Here is a 19,277-nt window from a genome sequence, read left to right on the forward strand (position 1 = left end):
CCCGACTGAGCGTCACTCTAACCTGTTACCCATACAACCAAAAGAAGGCAAATTAACTTCAAAGTTTCCTACCTTTATTTATATAACTATATTCACCCAGACTTTCACAGCCTACTGTTCCACTGTCAGTAAGTTTTTCCAAGAAAACACTAATATTAGCACAGATTTAAAACCCTGTCACTAAAGAGAATAAACAAAAATTACAAACCTAGAAGTTGATCCTGTTTTCCTGGACTTTTTCAGTGGAAGAACCATTTCAATACTCATCCAAGTGACTTCTTCACTCTCAGCTGACTGCAGGTTTCCCCAACCTTTTAAACAGTACATTTGCATAATAGGTGAAACTAACAATGTCTAACAATGGGCAGTTTCATGATTGTACCATTGATTGACCATGAGTACCATTCAGAGAGTTGGGGAGTGGACGCAATCACAGCATTGTAAGTTGGAGATAGAGGTACACTTAAGGGGCCTAGGTATCTTTTCCCTTTCATGTAAATGACCTGTGTTACTCTCCGTCCCTCTGTTCCTCCCTCTCCAGGACGTCCACATCCTTCACATTAAAGAAATGGCAACTGGCCTGTTAGTGTACATAGACTGGGGAAGTATAAATATATATCTGGATCTCTTCTACAGCATGTTTTTTGTCCTGTCTTCCTTCTCTCACCCCAACTGGTCGCAGCAGACAGACGCCCCTCCCTGAGCCTGGATCTGACGGAGGTTTCTTCCTGTTAAAAGGGAGGTTTTTTTTCCACCACTGTCGCCAGTTCTTGCCAGTAGGGGTCATATGATTTTTGGGGTTTCTCTGTATGTATTATTGTAAGGTCTGCCTTAAAATAAAAAGCGCTTTGAGGCGACTGCTCTTGTGATTTGGTGCTGTATAAATACAATTTTTTTTAAAAAAAGGATTTTTGAAGGGCCTATATATGAAATAAAGATATGTTTATGATTCTGCATATTATATTATATTATATTATATTATATTATATTATATTATATTATATTATATTATATTCAATCTTTTCCTTCTTAGTCACTTAAAGTATGTTTATAAAACTGTTTATTGTTATTTATTTATTTTTACAATTTCTGCTTCCCTTCTGGCCAGATCTTTCTTTAAAAAAAAGACATTTTTTATGTCAATGACACTTTTTACCCGGATAAATAAAGGATATGTAAAAGTCTCTGCTAAAAACTGCAAGCAGACCTTGTGCAGCAAAGAAGCGCCAGGCCATCATACTACCACCACCACGTTTGACTTCCAAAAAATGAACCTTTTTTCCTCATCAGTTCATAGACTATTAGTTTATATATAATATATATAATTTCAATTTAATATTATTTTATTTAATATATTTCTTGGGGAATGATACGAACCTTTGTGTTCTTTTTGCTCTCCCATGGACGCCATTTTTCACAGTCTTTTTCTTATTGTTGAATCATGAACTTTGATATTGACTGAGGTGAGTGAGGCCTGCGGTTCTTTAAATGTTGTTCTGGTTCTCTTATGACATCTTTTATGCTCCAAATCTTCTCCATTTGTCTTTCCAGACTGAGAGATGTCAATGGCTTTATTTCTCAGCTGTTTCCTTAGACTGTGTTATTATGTGGTGCTGTTTGAGAGCTTTTAGCCTACTTCACTTTATCAGACAGTTTTTCTTCCTTTTGGTGATTTCATGATTCAGCAAGTCTGGCAGTAATAAGGCCTGGGTGTGGTTAGTGAAACTGAACTAAGCTCTCACTTTGTCGCACAGGACCAGGTAGGATTGGACAACTTTCTTACCTTAATAAATTAAATAATCACTGTTGTATTTAATCAGGTTACTTTAGTCTAATATCAACATTTATTTTACCATCTGAAACATTTAACAAATATGGAAAAAAACAAAAACAAAAACCAAGAAATCAGGAAGGGACAAATACTTCTTCGCAGCACTGTTTGCCTGAAGTGATTTTAAAAAGAATATCACCACATTTCTAAAGTAAATATTTGGTATTTCTCCTTTAAGAAAACAGCTTGTAGATGATCAAAACTGGTTCTTTGAGTTCTGCCTTTCCTGTTCTTTGTTTCACTTTAGTTAAACAATGGCTGATGAGCGTGCTGTTCCCAGCTCTGGTAAATATTATTCTGTTCATGAAACCTGTATATAGAAATGGAATATAAGACTGTTTTGATTTATTTGTTAACATAACAAGGAAGCACATTTTTAATCAGACTCAGTTGTTACTGGCCGTGTCTTTGCATACAGGGAAGTGACTTTCAGTGTCGCATGTCTGATTGTGCTTAGATTCCACAGTGTTCAGTAGAGTACTCAGTGCTTAACAGAGATATCATTTACAGATTATTCTGTGTGTATAAAACATCATTTTATTTCACACCTCTGTCATCTTGGCTTTTAAACTGATGGACAACAAGCTAAGCAAACATACCACTGCTATCTACTCACATTGTTTTCACAGTTTTATTTACTAGTACTTGCAGTTACACAAACGTGTCCATAAATTCTGTATGAAGACACTTTTCTAGTTTTACAGTTTGTAAACAGTGCTGCATCTGTGTTGCAGGGCCCAGTCACGACTCTCCAGAGTTGAGGATCGTGCTGATAGGTGGCAGAGAATTAACAGGAGAGCCCAGTAATAAGAGTCTGAGCGGTAACATCATACTGGGTCAAAATGTTTTTGACACCAGCAGAAGAACTGCCCAGAGTGTGGCGGGGCAGCAGGAGGTTCATGGCAGACGGGTCACTGTGGTGGATACTCCAGGCTGGTGGTGGCACTATCCACTAGAAAACACCCCAAAGCTGGATCAGATAGAAATCCAGAACAGCATCCATCTGTGTCCCCCAGGACCTCACGCATTTCTTCTGGTATTTCATCATAGCTTTTTTTTGCCCCAGATCTTCATATCATCTTTAAACGAGCACCTGAAACTTTTCCACAAGGATGTGTTGAATCACACCATCGTACTGTTCACTGCTGAAGATCCATGGGAAAAAAAAAATATCAACTTCAAAATCAGTGAGTGGTCAGAAATGCAGTGGATTCTTGAGCAATGTGGAAACAGAAAACATGTCCTCTGTATGAGTAACAGGGAGGACAGCAGTCAAGTTGAAAAGCTTTTTGAGAAAATCGACGTAATGGTTGCTGCAAATGGAGGCCGTCACTATCCCATTGATCGTGCTCATGGAAACGCTATGAGGGAGGAAATGAAAGCAATAAGTGACAGAGCATCTAAGAGGTTTGATGAGGTGCAGACACACAGAAGGAAACTCAGAGCACTAATTGAAGGTGAGTCAAAGAGGTCCTGAAAAAAAAATCACAATAAATGGTAAATGGCCTGTATTTATATAGCGCTTTTCTAGTCCCTAAGGACCCCAAAGCACTTTACATATCCAGTCATCCACCCATTCACACACACATTCACACACTGGTGATGGTAAGCTACATTGTAGCCACAGCCACCCTGGGGCGCACTGACAGAGGCGAGGCTGCCGGACACTGGCGCCACCAGGCCCTCTGACCACCACCAGTAGGCAACAGGTGAAGTGTCTTGCCCAAGGACACAACGACCGAGACTGTCCAAGCTGGGGCTCGAACCGGCAACCTTCCGATTACAAGGCGAACTCCCAACTCTTGAGCCACGATCGCCCCTTAATAAAATTGAATTAAAGACTAATAAATCTCTAAAGTAAATTACAGAAGAAAATGAGACATATTTCTCACTTTATTCACACACACATACAAGATATTTCATGTACCACCACATGAGACAAGGCAATGGATACCAGTTACTAGTTACAGTTACATTTAGATATTCATTAGAGATATTTGCCTTCTGAATGTAGGGACTCATGGTCTGTCGCTACTTTGTAACTTAAAAACAGAATCCCTATAGAGATAAGGTCCGATCCATAGGTTCCAGTTTCAGTTCCATTGAAACTTCCATGGCAGTTTGTGTTAGATATTTTAGTATTATGGGAGCATGTACTGGGTACTTTTTTTGATGATATTAGACAGAAGATTCTGTGACTGAACAAGGCTCTTTATGTTAACCGTCATTTTCTCTTGCTTTGTCAACTCAAGATTTTATGGTGTGAAAGTAGATACTAAGGTTGGAGGGAAAACACCAACAAATCACTCTTTTACTTATCACTCCCTTGCAGAAGATGTTTATGTGAAGACCATCTGGGTTGTGTCAGAACTCACGGATGTAGGAGACCTCTGTATAAGATTTATAGGCCTTGAGGGTGCATCTTGTAGAACAAAGGATTCTAACTGTCTAGTGTTTAACGGACCTGTCAAAGGTATGTTGAGATACGATTGTAGAAGGCCTCTTTCAGAGCTGGGGGACCTTCCTTATATGGTTTTAACTTGAAACTTGTTGACACACGAACTTTCTGCCTATAAATACCGCTGCACAAAAGAATAAAACTTTGAGTTGATTTTGGGAAAGCAACCTGAACAGTCTCTGTATCATTTTGTTCTCCTAACTGCTCCCGACGTCGTAACTAACCCGCTGACGGCATATCTGAGTGCTACTTGAGAATATATTGCTGAGTGTTACTTAAGAATAATTTTGAATCTTATAGGGTAAAGACAAAACTCTGCTTATAGACGCCCACGCCTCGGGGAAACCCGATCCACGGACCAGACCCGGGACGGAGTTTCTTTCAGTTTGCTCATGTCTACTTGGGTCTTTTGAACTTGGAGAAAACATCTGACTTTGTTGCTCTCACTAGTTCTTGGCCTCCTTCCTTCTGCTTAGCACACAGTGCTGGATTTTGGGTGAAATCCTCCATGCATAGTAAGGAGCTTCCAAGTCTTGTTGTCAATAGTTTTTATCTTTTTATTTGGCCAGCTTATTATCCCAATTGGATATCTAATCACTGGGACAGCGTAGGTACCAGATCTTGTTGGTAGCTATTGCCCAGATCGTATTCTTTCCATTCAGCTGACTCCTCAGGACTTGCCTTACTCTCACTAGGTATTTGGTGGTTGCAGCTTTCATGATTCCTATTTATCATTGGAATTCCCGGGCACTTGTAGCTATCCTTAAGGTCTGTAATGCTGCTCTGACTATTTTTCTGACTATTTTTCTTCTCTTTGTTACCATCTGACTAGACTTCTCCAGTCCGAATGACATTCCGATGTCATTGCTGTAGATCCTAGTGGTATGGATCAGTATATCTATGTCTCGTTCACTCTTGGCATACAGCTTGATGTCATCCACGTAGAGGAGGTGGCTAATAATTGCTCCATTCGGTATGTGTAGCAAGTCTTGTCAGCTATTTAACTGAGAGGATTCAGGACTATGACGAATGGGGACAGAGCATCTCCTTGTGGAAACTTGTGCAGTTGGCTTGAAGTTGGCCTCTAGTGTTGTTCCCCACATCCCCATTGAATTTCTGATGAAGGCTCTGAGGGTCCTTTTAATCTTGGACAATTGTAGGCATTCCAAGATCCATGTATACGGCAATGTGTCATGGTCCTCGGTCGGTGCCCCAGTGTTTTGAGTTTTTGTACTTTTATTTTGATATTATCACATTTTATGGCAGTTGTGTTTTGGGTTGCATTTTTTGTACTTCTAGCTCTCCTGTTCTCCTTGGTTTGAGATTTCTAGTGCTTATGTCACAAGTGTAGAAGGGAACCCCTTCAATAATTGGAAGAGCAGCAGGGGGTGATCACAGAAACAGAAAACGTATTACCCGGTTAAAATAGTCAAAAGATAAATACACTTTATTTACAACACTAAAAATACCCTGATTAGGAGAGAGAGAAAAAAATAAAAATAAACCTCAGCATACTAAAAATATGATGATGCTCAGTCCCTGAGCTAAGTCCCAAAGTTCCTGATCAGGCTCCGCCACACTTCCTGGCTGTGAAGAATCTGCCGATTCCACCAGTGGGAGCCTGGCCGACCACGTCATCGGTCGCTTCCTCGCTGCTCCACTCGAGGTTCCGCTAGGCACAGGAGAGCAGCGGCAGTCACTTTTCTTATCCTTATCCTTAATTTCCCGGGGTATTATATAAATCTTAATAGCTGTTATGTGTTGTGTCCTTCTCCAAGATTTTCTTCTAGTATTGCTCTCCAGCCTCGGTGGAGCTGCTGTTCCAATATTGTTCCCCTGCTACTGAGAGTACAACTTGGATGGTTCAGTGGAGTACAACTGGTTTATATCCCTCTGGTATACCTCTTCAAGTCACTGGCCAAGACTATGAGTCATTGCTTGGCAGTTTCCAAGGCCTTAGGCATGAAGTCAGGTACTTCTTAGACATCCCTTTCTTCATAACTCCTTTTTGCAGCTCTGATAGTTGGCCTTCCCTTCCTGCTGCCTTGATCTTGGCGCCTAGTCCCACTGCTTCTTTGTTGCTGGTCAGGGGCCCGTTCTTCATACCTCGCTAAGTAGGTTAGCTGGATTTGATTGTTGACGATTTCGCGTGATCTTGGATCGTTCGGTTCCCCGAAGCTCATCCGGGACTTGCTGCCATAGCAACAGAGCCGTAAGCGTAAACCTGCTCGGGAGTAGTAATTGCAAATTACTTTGTGTAATCAAGATGGGAGACCACGGCTATAAAAGCGAAGGTGGATTTGGGAAGCCTGTCGCAGCCATGTCCTGTCCGTTTACGCGAGCAACCCATTGCGGAAGGTGCAAGATTGATAAGGAGAGTTTTCAGAATTCAGCGTATATTGCGGGATAGACAGGATCCTTTAGCTCAGCGCGACAGTGTGCTCATAGAGAGATATCGATCTTCCCGTGAGGGTATTATTTACTTAACCAACTTGTTGACGAGGGGGTGCAGGACCACCACCTGTTGTTGCTCTGCCCTTTTCTTGGTTGCTGTTATGAACAAACAAACAGATTATTTCAGGGTCTCTTTTCAAGAGACTAAAAGCAATATAAGAGATAAATATTACCATTCTGTAGAATATTCTTATATTTCACTTTTACTTGTTCCCATGTTCTTGTGGGTCCTGTTGTGGATCTAATGTGAAAGGGGATATAATATAACATAATATAATATAATGTAATATAATATTGGATAATATAGTGTGATATAATAAATCTACCCTACCGCCTACTGGTGTTGGCCACAGGGGCCGATGGCGCGATATGGCAGCCTGGCTTCTGTCAGTCTGCCCCAGGGCAGCTGTGGCTACAACTGATTAAACTCTGAAACTCCTGAAATCCCTCACTCAGGAGTTCTTGCTCCGCTGCCGAAAAATACCGAGCGCGCTCCTTCGACATTTTCACCGACCAATCAGAGGGTTGCCGATCAATGTTTCTACTATCGATGCGTAGCCCCTTTTACGACACCCAGTGATCTCACATTACTTCATCCAGCTGTACTAATCGTCAACAGCAGGTGTGTTCGGAGAACCGGATTAGTGAGCTCACGGTTAGCGTGATGATTTGATCTTGGATGTGTCATTTGATCTTGGATGTAGTAAGCGACGTACGAAGAACGGGCCCCAGGTTTTATCCAAAATATCCTAGTGATATCACTGCTGCCATGGTGTAGATCAGCTGGTTGGTTTTGGTGATGTATGTGTATGTGTATATATATATATATATATATATATATATCATGATTTGAATGCATTAAAACTATATGCCTGATTCTTGATTAGTTTTGCTTCTGCAGGTGGTAAAACCCCACCAGCACATTTAAGACTAGTGATGGTTGGTGCTCAGTGGTCAGCTAAGAGCTCAGCTGGAAACACCATTCTGAGGAAAAAGGCTTTTGCTGTTCATCACAGAAGAACAACGATGTCCAGTGAAATTAATCACGGCATTCTGGGAGAAAGGACACTCGCAGTGGTGGATTCTCCTGGCTGGTTCTACAACCACACCCTTCAGGACACCTCTGAGACAGATAAACATGAAATAGAGAACAGTGTGTACATGTGCACTCCAGGACCCCACGCAGTGCTCCTCGTGGTAGGCCTGGCATCTGCATTTAATACATCCTATCATAGAGCAGTCCAGGAGCACATGAGTCTGTTTAGGGATGATGTCTGGAAGCACACCATTGTTCTGTTCACTAGAGGTGATTGGCTGGGAGTGAAGACTGTGGAAGAACATATAGAGAGTGAGGAAGGTCTGCAGTGGCTGATGAAGCAGTGTGGGAACAGGTACCACGTCCTGGACAACATGAAGGATAATGATGAGATGCAGGTACAAGATCTCCTGGAGAAGATTGAAGAGATGTGGGCAGGAAATGAAAACTCACATTATGAAGTTGATCCGGATCGTGAAGCACAGCTGGAGGCCAGAAAAGAGGCAGAAGGAAAATTAGCTAGAAGGATCAGAAAGACCACTGAAAGACAATCAAGAATACTGGGAAAGTTATTTGAAGGTAATCAAAAAATCATCAAATAGTTATGGCATTATTTTAGTCACTCTTTCAGTTTAAACTTTACTGTTTTACAGGAGAGAGGCTGACAATCACTGACCTGAGGATTGTACTGCTTGGCAGAGAGGAATCTGGGAAGAGTATGGCAGGAAACAAAATCTTTTTCAAAACAATATTTGAGAGAAGTTTGTTGAAAAAGGTAACCCAATATGCTGCCTGAATTGAAATGTGATATAGAAAGGATAAGATTTAATTTAATTTATCAGATCTGTAACAATTGTTAAATTAAAAAAAAATTGTGCAGGAATTCGAGGACCGGAGAAGAACAGAAAAGTGTGTAAAGCATGAAGGAAATTTAGGTGGAATAAATGTTGCAGTCGTTGAGACTCCAGGCTGGCCTGCAGACACGACGGCTCCTGTCTGGCTAAAAGAAGAAGTTCTGCGCAGCATCTCCATGTGCGCTCCAGGCCCTCATGTTTTTCTCTTGGTTGTTCCCATTTCCAAAGCATTCACAGAGGAAGACCACAAAGCACTGGTTGAGCTTTTGATGCCCTTTGGAGAGAGAGTGTGGAGACATTGCATGGTGTTGTTCACCTGGGGAGACTGGCTGAATGACAGACTCATTGAGGAGCACATTGCAGGAGAGGGAAAAAGCCTCCAGTGGCTGGTGGAAAAGTGTGGGTACAGATACCATGTCCTCAACTGCCATGGTTTGGGTTATCATTTTCCTGTCAAACTGCTCTTCCAAAAAATAATTGATTTGATCACACGGAACAAGGAACAATGCTTCACTGCTGAAAGCAAACAAGGGAAAAAACAGCCTGTGCTGACAGAAGAAGAGTGGAACAGGAGGGAGCAAGAGCTGATAGACCGAATGTTGAGAGCTGTTGTAAATGAACCAGAAGAACCAAAACAACCATTTGTCAAGCGAGGAGCCAGCTTGGATGGAGTTTTCATTCCAAGCAGTGAGTTGATATTAATTAGAGAAAACTCTGAATTTGTTTTATATTTTTACTTGTGGGTATGATATCAAATAGCATTCAATTTCTGTTTCAGTGTGCGGAGACGTTCCCTCCGAGTTCGGGAACATGTCAGAACTTTGGAATCAAAGAGCACGTGCCAAAGTGTCTGAATGGCTGAAGACCAGAGCTGGAAACTCTGATGTCACCTCGGGGATTGGCAGCATGAGCGCCTCAGCCAGTCATGTGGATGAAAGTCCTCTGCCTGATGAAAACGATTAACCATCAAGTTCTGTGAAACATTAAATAATTTGAAAATAATCATAATAATTTGAATTCACACATTCTTGTTAAAAACAGTAACACATGATAATCTGATCTTTTTTTCCAATATCAGAATCAGAGAGACTTTATTTATCCCCAAGGGGCAATTAAGATAAATATTAAATATTGTTTTTTGGATTTAATAGTGCATGCCCAGCCACTTGGGTTGGCACACTGTATTTTTATGAAAAAATAAAGTCCTGCTAACTTCTATATTTACATTTTTGTTCTCTTACTCTTGTCATTTTTCACAATAAAATGGGGAATTGACCCTGTAATGTCCTCTGCCTCTAACGCCTTGCTAGAGTCGACATTCAGACTAAACTCCTCTTCAAAATGACCACGCAGACAAGAGGGTTTGACTTCACTCCCTTTACTTAGGCCAGTTGAAGTAGGGTAAAACTGAGAAACAACATGACATGAAATGCTCTTAGAAACCATAGATGAGGAGAAATACACAATAACAGTACAATGACTTGTTTAGCCGAAAGCGTTAGCTAATTCCCTCTTTACAAACGTTTCTATTAAGCAAACACTGCAATCACATTTCTTCAAGTAGATTGTTCATTAGTAAAGATGGAACAGAATTACATACCGACAATGCCCTTAAAGACCGTCTTAAGGGAGACAAATGCCACTACAGCAGCGGACGGGAGAACGGGAGAAGTCCTTTCCCCAAACAATAACATGCGCTTTCTGATGACATCATAGAACAGAGACGGATTTGAGCACGTTACACCAGGTCATGCCAAAAGGGGGCACTAAAGAGTAACTTTCTCAGGGAAAATCTATTTAAACAGAATACGGTTACATGGTGACAGAACACTCCCCGTCTGAAACTCAGCAGGTTTCACCTATTAATATGACAAGGTCAAACACATTTCAGTCATCTGGAGGAATGAGCAAGATCATCTCATTCACGGGTCGGACGTAAAGCTTTGGTCCCTCTTTCTTAATGACCTTCACTTGCACTTTGCGCACCCTTCCGTCTTTACTGGGATACACATCGACGATGATACCTAAGGGCCAGTCGTTCCTGCTACACTGACTGTCCTTAAGAAGCACCACACTTCCTTGCTTAAGGTTTGGCCGGTCAGAAGTCCACTTTGTTCGACACTGTAGTGTTGACAGATACTGTTTCCGCCACCTGTCCCAAAATGTGTTAGACAAGCTTTGGACCCTGCGCCACTGTTGCTTCAATAGGTCTTTATGTCCAAAATCTCCTTCTGGTACTGGGCATGGACCTACTTTCTGAGTAAGCAATGAAGCCGGTGTAAGAATAAAAGGATCTGTAGGATCATTTGACACGGGCACCAATGGTCGACTGTTCACTATGGCCGAGACCTCAGCCATGAATGTTGTGAGTACCTCATGCGTGAGTTTGGAGGAGCCCATCTGAAGAAGCATCGAGTCCAGGATACGACGTGTGATGCCGATCATCCTTTCCCACGCTCCTCCCATATGAGAGGAATGTGGTGTGTTGAAGGTCCACGTACATCCGTGTTCTGACAGAAACCTCTCCATGTGTTTCCCATCAAGATTCGAGGGAATCCCCATATCCTTGCAAGCTCTGGTGAAATTAGTACCCTGGTCGGAGCGTATGCTTTTCAAAGGTCCTCGAATCGCCATAAACCTTCTGAATGAGTTTATGAAACTGGAGGCATCCAATGACTCAATTACCTCAATGTGTATAGCTCTGACACACAGACAGGTAAAGAGGACAGCCCACCTCTTACTTTCGGCGTGGCCTCCTCTCGTGCGACGGGCTGATACAGACCAGGGCCCGAACACATCAATGCCGACGTTGCTAAAGGGTGGTTCCATGCTGAGCCTGTCAGGTGGCAAGTCTGCCATCTTTTGGACTTCACACCTCCCTCTCAGCCTTCGACAAGTGACACACTCGAAAACGAGTCTATTAATGCATCTCCTGCCACCAACGATCCAGTAACCTGCAGCTCGGACAGCCCCTTCAGTGAAAAGACGTCCTTGGTGACGTACCTGCTCATGAAGGTGACGCACTATGAGAGTGGTTACGTGATGCCGTCCAGGCAGGACCAGTGGCCGTTTCTCGTGGAATCCTATTTTTGCCTCAATGAGGCGACCCCCGATCCTTAACAGCCCGTCTGAGTCAATGAAAGGATCCAGGGCAACGAGTGGGCTGCTCTTGGGAATGTTGGCGTTTGATGCAAGACACTCCAGTTCTTTCCTATAGACCTCTTGTTGAACTGCTTTGATAATGACTAGCTTACTCTGTTCAAGAATATCCCTGGTTGGGGGTGTGCTGCACTGGTGCCAACCCTCACATTTCTGAGCGACACACTCCGTTCCTTTTTTGAAGCTCTGAACAATGTGAATAAGGGTACCAAGAGCCCTTATGAGGGAACCCCAGCATGAGAAGCGATTGAACCGCCCAGAGCCGAGATGTTTGAGGACAGTGACCGACAGTGTTGTGACTTGAGGCCTGATTTCACTGTCTTGATCTGGTTCCAAAAGGTCAAACCTCTGTACCACCGGTGACGCCCCTTCAAGTCGAGACAAGAATGCCGGTCCAGAGAACCATATTGTGTTCTCAAGGTGGTCTGCTGTGATAGACCGTGAGGCGATGTCTGCGGGGTTGTCTTCTGAGCAGACATATCGCCACTGCTGTGGCGTAGTGCTTCGTCTGATCCTCTGGACTCGGTTGCTCACGTATACATAAAACCTTCTCTTCTCATTGTAGATATATCCGAGCACCACCTTACTGTCTGTGTAGTAGGTGACTGCGTCAAATACAATGTCTATTTCGGAGGTGATGACCTCAGACAGAGTTACTGCCATGACTGCTGCACAAAGCTCCAACCGAGGTATAGTATGCTCTGGACGTGGGGCCAGTTTGGCTTTACTTGCAACCAATCTAGTGCAGCATCCCCCATCTGCATCCACAGTCTTCAAGTAGGCAACGGCAGCTACTGCTTTCTCTGAGGCATCTGAGAAGACACAGAGTTCTGTTAACTTGACAGTAGATGGTGACATGTTTGAGTATGGTCGGGGGATCCTCAGATGTCTTAACTCCTGCAGAGAATCTCTCCAACTTTCCCACACCTTTTCCTTTTCTGCTGGTAATGGGGTGTCCCAATCTGAAGATTGTGAGGCCAGTTCTCGAAGCAGCAGTTTCCCTTGAATTGTCACGGGGGAGACGAATCCTAGAGGATCGTACAGGCTGTTCACCGTTGAGAGAACTCCTCGTTGAGTGAATGCCTTTCTCTCGTCCTGGACGCGGTAAGTAAAACAGTCTGAATCCAAGTCCCAGTACAGCCCAAGGCTACGCTGCATTGGTAGAGTGTCAGCAGTAAGGTCCAAATCTTTCAGGTCTGTGGCATGATCTTCACTGGGAAAGGCCTTCATGACCTCCTTGCTGTTCGAAGCCAGCTTATGCAGCCTAAGGTTAGAGCGAGCCAGCATTTTTTGAGTTCTTTTGAGCAGGTCGATAGCTGCGTCTGTTGTGGGCAAGGACTTTAACCCGTCATCTACGTAAAAGTCACGAGTGACAAACTGTTCTACGTCCTCCCCATACTCCTTCCGGCCTTCCTGTGCTGCACGTCTAAGACAGTAGATAGCCACAGCCGGCGAAGGACTATTTCCAAAGACGTGCACGTTCATACGGAACTCCATAATCTCTTTCTCTGGGTTGTTCTCTTTAAACCAGAGGAACCTGAGGAAGTTCCGGTCTTCAGGACGCACCTTGAAACAATGAAACATCTGTTGCACGTCCACAGTGAAGGCGATCTGTTCTTTCCGAAACCGAAGGAGGACTCCTACCAGGGTGTTGTTGAGGTCTGGTCCCGTTAGGAGTACTTGGTTCAGAGACAAACCTTTGTGCTGGGCACTGGAGTCGAAGACGACTCTTATTTGGGAGGGCTTCTTGGGATGGTAAACCCCAAAACAAGGTAGGTACCAATGCTCCTCATTAGGCTTCAGAGGTGGGGCTTCTTCAGCGTGCCCATTCTGAAAGATCTTTGCCATGAACGAGACAAACTCTTCCTTCATTTTAGGCTTCCTTCTGAAGGACCGCTGTAGAGATTTGAGACGTTCAAGTGCTTGCTCGTGGTTATGAGGGAGCTTTGGTCGTAGAGATCTGAAAGGCAGGGGAGCCACCCACCTGTTTTCTTGGTCCTTATAGACCTCTTGCTCCATGATGTGGATGAACTGTCCGTCCTCTGTTGAAGGAGCTTCTTTGTCGTCGTCCTTTGTTGTCTGGAACACATTACAGTCTAAGGTGGCCCATTTCTCACTAGCAGGGAGATGTTTGCATGTTAGGGGAAATGAGGGGGAGCTATCACTACTATACTTCTCTTTTACATAGTAATCGTTTGGGCATGGCTGAAAGAGAGAAGGACGTCCATTTTTCAGTACGTTAGTGTAGCAAGAGCTGATAACCGTAGGTCTGTGGACATCTCCAATGCACACATCTCCTACAATAACCCAACCCAGATCCAACTTCTGGGCATAGGGTGCGTTTTGTGGGCCATTCACTTGTCTTCTGACCTTATGAACTCTGATGATATCTCTGCCTAGCAAGAGCAGGATGGAAGCTTGGGAGTCCAGCTTTGGAATGTGTTTTGCAAGGGCCTTCAAATGACTGTGGTTTAATGCTACCTCTGGTGTTGGTATTTCTGCGCGGTTATTTGGGATCTCGTTGCATTCAATCAGTGACGGCAAAGAGAGTGTGACACTCCCGTTAATGGGTTCGATCACAAAGCCACGTGCTTGTCTGCCTTCTGTCTCTTGTGTTCCGGCACATGTCTTCAAAGTGTATGGTGAAGGAGGCCCTGCAATGTTGAATAGGTCGAAAAACTCGGTACGTGCAAGTGATCTGTTGCTCTGATCATCTAATATTGTGTATACCGTAACTGCAGCTTCAGGGCAGTCGGTTGGGTACACCCTGGTCAGACATATTTTTGAGCAGGAACGCCCTGCGGGATAATTTCCGCAGACCTCAGTACATGCTGTGGAAACATCACCTTCATTCAGGTTGGAATTTCCCTCCCCGCCCTGATCTGGTGCAGAATGTGCTGTGTTGGTGGACCATGGGGCAGATCCAGGGTGGAGGGCTGCAATGTGGCTCTTGCTTCCACACTCTGAGCAGGAGATGTCGTCTTCACAATTCCTTGCCAAATGTGTGGCTCTGCAGCACCTGTAACATATTCCGTACCTTTTTAAGAGTGCTTTCCTTTCTTCCATTGGCTTCTCTCTAAACCCGCGACACCTGGGTAAGGGGTGGGGTTTGTTGTGTAGCGGGCAGCACTCTGCTGGATCATCTCTAGTGGATGACTCGCTTCCAGATTGGGTGCGAAACGATGCAGTCCTTGTACCGTTGAAAAGGGGCCGAGGATCCGGCGAGACCCTCGTTTTAAAAACTGCCACAGCTTTGTGACCTTCGGCTTTAGACGATTGCTTACTGCCTAATAACTCACTACTGTATGCTGTCTGTGTGAGGCCAGGGTCGTTGCGCATCCGTGCTTCCCGACACACAAAGTCTACAAAGAAACCGAATGGGGGATAGGGAGCCCTGCGATCTTCTTTGTACTTAAAGCCTAAAGAAAGCCATTTTTCCTGGAGATAAAATGGCAGCTTCTGGACGACAGGGGTAACACCACGAGGGGTATCCAGATAACTAAGCCCAAGCAAGTCACCATCTTCTTTGGCAGCCTGTATCTCCGACAGCAAGTCTCCCAGCTCTCTTAGTTTACGACCATCTCTGTTTGGAATCTTGGGAAAGTTGTCTAATCTTTTCAAAAAGGCACCCTCGATGACCTCTGGTGCACCGTAGCACTCATTAAGCCTGTCCCACATAGCTCTGAGTCCGTTAGCTGGTTGGTTCGCATACACGGATCGTATTCGTCTGGCATGTTCAGCTGAGTCCTTACCTAGCCATTTCACGAGGAGGTCAAGCTGTTCACTTGGTGAGAGGTTGAGACCTCTGATGGCATTCATAAACGATGCTTTCCAGGCTCTGTAGCATTCGGGACGGTCGTTGAAGTGAAGGAGCCCTGTAGTCACCAGTTCACGTCGAGCCATAAATCTAACAAGGTCTGACATGTTCTGCTCCATTTCTAGTGGAGTGTACAGTGGGCCCCTTTCCCGGCATGTGGTCTCATGTGGGTGACCGGAGTTGTCTAGGGTTGTGATATACGCCGCGCCGGTGTAGCCGCTGTCCAGAGGCTGTCGTGCATAATTGACCGTTGGTTCTTGTTTAGGGGTGTAGGTCTCACTTTGATCAGCTTTGCCTGGGAAATGATCCTTTAGATTTGCTATTATGGGTGTGGTTTGGGTTTGGATGTGTGGTGTCGCAACTGGCTTGAGGCTTGGTCGAAAATGTACATCAGATCCTGGCGTAAAGATCTTGGAGTAGGAGTCTATGGTCGGTGAATGCTGAAGGAGTTTCGTCTCCGTGTTATCATTGGAGGTTTCTAGAATGGGCGTGGTTTGGCTGCCGTGTGAGGCACCCTTCACATATTCTCTTGTGCGCGTTACTGGGTCGTCAGCAGGAACATCTATCTCACTAAGACCCTCGCCATCATCTTGGATCGCTGCAGCCTCCAAAACTTCTGCTTTTGCTTCTGCAGCTGCAGCCCTTTTTTCCATGCGTACTTTATCTAATGACGCTTCAAGACGTATTTTTCGAAGCTGCATAGAAGCTTCCAGTTCCGCTTGCTGCAGCTTCAGATCGTTCTCTTTATCCACAAATGCTGCTTCAGCCTTAGCCGCCTCAGCTTCTGCACGTGCTTGTGCAGCGGCTGCCTTACTTGCAGCTGAGCTCCTGGTATGCCTGGAGGAGCCAGATATATTAGATCTGGTTTTCATTGATGCGCTGGTTCTCTGCGACATGTTGCTGTCGATTGGATTTCTTCCTACATCTGAGCTGTTTCCGGAGGATAGCTCTAATTGCTGTCCAGTTCCCCACGAGACTGGTCTTTGAGAGGCTGTCGTTTTACTGTAATGTCCTCTGCCTCTAACGCCTTGCTAGAGTCGACATTCAGACTAAACTCCTCTTCAAAATGACCACGCAGACAAGAGGGTTTGACTTCACTCCCTTTACTTAGGCCAGTTGAAGTAGGGTAAAACTGAGAAACAACATGACATGAAATGCTCTTAGAAACCATAGATGAGGAGAAATACACAATAACAGTACAATGACTTGTTTAGCCGAAAGCGTTAGCTAATTCCCTCTTTACAAACGTTTCTATTAAGCAAACACTGCAATCACATTTCTTCAAGTAGATTGTTCATTAGTAAAGATGGAACAGAATTACATACCGACAATGCCCTTAAAGACCGTCTTAAGGGAGACAAATGCCACTACAGCAGCGGACGGGAGAACGGGAGAAGTCCTTTCCCCAAACAATAACATGCGCTTTCTGATGACATCATAGAACAGAGACGGATTTGAGCACGTTACACCAGGTCATGCCAAAAGGGGGCACTAAAGAGTAACTTTCTCAGGGAAAATCTATTTAAACAGAATACGGTTACATGGTGACAGAACAGACCCATTTAAAAACAATGTTAATTTTTGTAAATAAAGAAATATTACATTTATTAATCATGTAAATTCCCTGCACCTGTCACAGACATGAAGGTCAAGTGTTGAACGTCATATCGATGCCCAGAATTGGTCATGGACCGATGGCCATGTATCTGATGTCCAATGTTTTGTGGGTACAGGTTACGAAATTTTCTCAAAGTAAAGCAAGTCAAAATAATCGTTGTAGTGGGTAAAGAATCACAGCTCACGAACATTTCTGTCACTTCAATGTTCTGTTGTTGCTCTGAGGTTTACTGCTTTTTGTGGATTTAAATTAATTAAATTAAAATAATCTCTGCTACATTTTATGTAACCTAACTGTGACATGAACACCAAAGCAACTGTGCACCAACACAGTGCATTATTGTAGATTCATCACAGTGACAATCTAACATGTTTATCCTGCACTAAACTGTTGAGTATTGTCATGGAACATCTGAATAACAAAAACTAAGTACACACTTTGTTTTGTTTTGCTGGGTATATCACAATATATAAAAAGCTGAACTTCACATCATACACAACCAATATCTTATTTAAAAAATAAACACATTACATGTAAGCTTCAAATTTCCTGTTTATCAAATGTCCCCGAGTAGTCCTTACCTTTAAAAATAACCTCTCTTCTTCTTCTGTTCTGCCTTTCTCATGTTTCCCCATCTCTGAGTGAACAGCTCTCATTTCTTTCTTCCCTGTGAAATAAAACACCTGTACCTGTACCTGTGTGACACAGAAACAATTTGTGTGTTTGCTGATATTTGTTGAGCTTACATAAACACTGCATTTGAAATTATCTGCCATTAAAAAAAGAACAAACAAAAAACTTTCTTACTCCCTTTATACTTGCTCCTCTTCTGTAGGGCTAGCTTAATGCTGAAGTACTGCAAACACACTGCATAAACTACCTTTTTGCCTCCTTCATTCCTTTGTATGCAATAAGCACTGGTGATGGATACACCAGTAGAATGGTCTTTATATATCTTTGTTCCATTTTGTTAGTCCCATATTTATTGGTTTGAAGACCCACAGTGGATTGAAATAATACTTCCCCCAAATGTGTTAAGTAACAAGCCTGTTTTGAAAGTGTAAAGAGTAGAAAGGTCAGATATTTTTGTAAAAATTGAGTAAAAGTAAAAGGTTTCAGAAAAATAAGTACTACAGATACCAGAATATTGTATTTAATTACAGTAATGATGTTTTTGTCTGTGAAGGTTCTCAGTCATCCAGGTCATCGTAGTCAAAGGAGCTTGCAAAGAAAAGCGTCTGGACTTCTTTAAGTTGCTTGAAGACGTTTCAAGCAACTCGGATGAGAGGTGAAACATCTTCAAGCAACTTAAAGAAGTAATGATGTATTTGTACTTCATTACTTGTCACCTCTGCTGACAGGTAAATACTCACTTTCCAAAACTTTTTAGAAACCAAAGATGTTTTCTTCGTTGAGTGGTACAATGTCTTTGTATAAAACCACAGGGGGTTTAACATATACTGTTTAGGAATTACAAACATTATTAAAGATAGTCTGGTGTTCAGAGGCTCAAAGTATTTGGACAAGCTAATATAATTTAAATCGAGGGTTTTTGAAAAAAAAAAAATTGAATTAAAATCCTTTGCATTCAGTGACATCACTAAATGCAGTTTTTCCTCCCTTGAGGTGCTCTGCCAGACTTTTCCTGCAGCCACCCTAACCGCTTGTTTGTGGGTCTCTCTCTGTTTTCAGTTTTGTTTTCAGCAGCTGAAAAATGTGCCCTGTTGTGTTGAGATCAGGTGACTGACTTGACCAATTAGGAATGTTCAGTTTCTCAGAAAAACTCTTGGATTTGTTTTGCAGTAGGCGTTGGATCATTATCCAATCAGCATTGAAGTGTCCTCATTCTAGTACAAATTCATCTTGGTTTAATCTGTTCAAATAATTTTTCCAGAACTGTGCATCTCTTTTAGATGTTTTCCTGTGAAGTCTAATCTGTCCTCCCTGTTCTTAAATATACCCAGCTTTGTAAACCTGTAATTTCATGAAGGCATCTCTTGATTGTAAACCTTGAGACCCTTGTGATTGCACTTTAAGTCATCGTCTGTCG

General features: G+C 43.2%; 1 protein-coding gene across 1 annotated transcript; it reads left to right on the forward strand.

The window, feature by feature from the left end:
* Positions 1-2,085: 2,085 nt before the first annotated feature.
* LOC308411008 (GTPase IMAP family member 8-like) lies at positions 2,086-9,905 on the forward strand (the record flags this gene model as incomplete). Its single annotated transcript, XM_080904695.1, has 6 exons — positions 2,086-2,116; positions 2,566-3,288; positions 7,645-8,358; positions 8,433-8,554; positions 8,660-9,320; positions 9,412-9,905. The coding sequence occupies 6 exons, from the start codon at positions 2,086-2,088 to the stop codon at positions 9,594-9,596; spliced, it is 2,436 nt and encodes an 811-aa protein (XP_080760821.1). The 3' UTR covers positions 9,597-9,905.
* Between the last annotated feature and the right edge of the window lie 9,372 nt (positions 9,906-19,277).

This window comes from Rhamphochromis sp. 'chilingali', assembly GCF_963969265.1.
Source record: "Rhamphochromis sp. 'chilingali' genome assembly, chromosome: 15".
Taxonomy (NCBI): Eukaryota; Metazoa; Chordata; class Actinopteri; order Cichliformes; family Cichlidae; genus Rhamphochromis; species Rhamphochromis sp. 'chilingali'.